The sequence below is a fragment of the Rhagoletis zephyria genome, unplaced genomic scaffold, assembly GCF_001687245.7.
Source record: "Rhagoletis zephyria isolate East Lansing unplaced genomic scaffold, Rhagoletis_zephyria_1.1 Rzeph_scaffold_12013, whole genome shotgun sequence".
Lineage (NCBI taxonomy): Eukaryota > Metazoa > Arthropoda > Insecta > Diptera > Tephritidae > Rhagoletis > Rhagoletis zephyria.
Genome location: NW_016169087.1, coordinates 15783 through 18038, shown reverse-complemented (window position 1 = coordinate 18038; position 2256 = coordinate 15783). Strand labels below are relative to the sequence as shown.

General features: G+C 39.6%; 1 protein-coding gene across 2 annotated transcripts; it reads right to left on the bottom strand.

Annotated features, from left to right (window-relative positions):
* Positions 1-6: 6 nt before the first annotated feature.
* LOC108377396 (apyrase-like) lies at positions 7-2247 on the bottom strand. Of its 2 annotated transcripts, XM_017633653.1 has the most exons (3): positions 2131-2247; positions 780-2015; positions 7-725 (listed from the first exon to the last, which is right to left on the bottom strand). In XM_017633653.1, exons 2-3 carry the CDS (start codon positions 1850-1852, stop codon positions 428-430), a joined length of 1371 nt encoding a protein of 456 aa, XP_017489142.1. In that variant the 5' UTR covers positions 1853-2015; positions 2131-2247; the 3' UTR covers positions 7-427. The 2 variants fall into 2 exon arrangements, with proteins under 2 accessions (XP_017489142.1, XP_017489141.1); XM_017633652.1 differs by having other exon boundaries at positions 780-2247.
* Between the last annotated feature and the right edge of the window lie 9 nt (positions 2248-2256).

Here is a 2256-nt window from a genome sequence, read left to right as displayed (position 1 = left end):
TACACTTTTCTTCATAATTATGCGCTTAGTTTTAATATTTACAAGCAGGATAATAAAAAATATTTTACTCGAGTACGTGGAGAATGGGCGATACCTCTGAATAGTTTTAAAATTAGTATGGAAAATCCGAAAAGGAAAGACAGTAAATGTGTTCTTGTAGTTAGTTAGTTCATGAAATCTTAACAAGCCTCTGAGAGGTACGCATGCATAATCACTAGTTGTTTACAAGTATGAATCTAGCGAACTTCGTCACCGGAAAACAAATCTGCTCTATAAAAGTAATTTTAACTTCTTTATACATTCATACATGCATATACTATAGGGTGTTTACTGATGGCAAGTCTTTTTATTTTATGTCGAAACACTTACGAGCTTTCAATAAAAAGCATCTTTTGAGCTACGCCTAATGGATTTATTAACTTTGCCACTAAATAAATTCGAAGCCTTCGTACTTTAAATCCGTTTCGATCCGCTGCTCCGGGAATATTGTGTGCCCTTCAACATCGAATGCTGTAATGTAAGTAGATGTCTTACCGTCCAATTCCTCAGTTTTAAGAGCAACTATGATTTTATCCTCAGTGTTTGGCACGAATTTAAAACTAGAAAATCCATGAGTAGGCGCCGAATTCGAGGCGTCTAAAGGAACTGTGTGGATTTTTGTAAATCTTTCATCTGCTGAGATAAGCAAGTTACATCCCATGTGTTCGTCACGCGTTTCATTGTACCTGTAGAAACAAGTGCTCGATTAAGTACAAAATAAATATATTTGTACGACTTACTTTTCTCGTGAACAACGTCTTGGCAGGAAATACCATTTTTTGTGGTAGGAAGACCACGTACCACTTTCGTGTATCATATAGCCCGGCCAACTGATTTGCATTGCTTCTTGTCGTAAATATTTAAAATTGAAAGCCCAGTCCACGGAGCGCACCTCACCAGTCTGTGATATAACCTTTACATACATTGGGTTTTCATTTTCGAAGTCCCCAGCACTTGTCGTCCATTCTTTCCCCATCGAGCCAACGTATAATTGTTGATCCTTCACTGTAGCCCACTCTGCTTTGAAACCCTTAGAGTTGAGTCCATTACCATCGAGTAGAATAATCCACGGGATTGGCTTTTCATTGGTAAGATCGTATATAAGACCGGTCCGATCATCAAAGCTAAGTAGTTTTCCATTGAAGGTTACGAGCTCCGATAGTTCCATGCCACGTCCTTTCAAAGAGAAACTAGATTCCAAACTTATAGGCTCACCTTCGTCCCATTTAATTGTGATTTCTGGCTTTGATTTACGATATATCAAGTATCCTTTCTTCAAAAAGCTACGCCAAACCAAGCTGCCGTCTTTCTTAACAACCTTTGAGTTGGTATCTAAATCAGCCACCATAGCAATGCGATATGTTACCTCACTGGCGTGTGTTACCAACGGGGGCGTTAGCGGGTATTTGTCGCTGTAGACTGCAGCATCTCCATTGATCGGCGAACTGCTAAAAGAGCTACTGTGCGTTGAGCTGCTATAGCTTTTCAGCCATGCCGCATCTGATGAGGATTGTGACCCAGTGCGTACGTAAACAAATAGAAAGCACAATATAAATGCGCAGGCAACAAGCAGAGCAAAGTGATAGTTGAAGCGTAATGTGCGATTTCCAATTCGATAGGTGGGAGGCGTTCGCAACGCTGAGCGCCAATCGCGAGTGTACATGACAGATCGTGAATGAGATGAACCCGTGTGATGTGAGGTGCGCGGAGTACTGTCGAGTTGACGATATGTAAAAGAGCTATTATGGACTGGCGTGGCTGTGTTATGGCTTGGATTAGTGTACGAACTGTCGATGCGTCCGTGGAAACTCATTTGTGCACTCTTTGTAGCCACGAGATAAAGCTCAACTATTGGTCCGTGAAACGCACTTCTGCATCACCACAGATATTTGTATCAGCGTTTTCAAAAATTATTTATGTCCACCCATGCTAGCGAACTGGGGGCACTCACTTACGTGGATATTTTACGAGGCTCTCTCAAATAAATAATGGAATAATAACAAACGTTACGGCCTTGTTTAAAAGGTTACACTATATAGATGCTGATGTGGCATTAAATGAAATTGTATACTAGCAATTTTTTAAGCTTACTTGTTGAAATGCTATACTGTAATTTTTTAACTTTCCTAATGGATATTTGATGTTAGAAAAGCAAATGCAAGATACATAAATACGCCTTTATGAAAACAAATTTTTTTCTGAACAAATTGTCAAACA

Bases quoted from the DNA above. Each gene is read 5' to 3' on its own strand.
- LOC108377396 (XM_017633652.1), bottom strand. From the start codon at position 1,852: ATGAGTTTCCACGGACGCATCGACAGTTCGTACACTAATCCAAGCCAT. The intron at 726-779 runs GTAAGTCGTACA...TTGTTTCTACAG, and splicing joins AGACGTTGTTCACGAGAAAA to GTACAATGAAACGCGTGACG.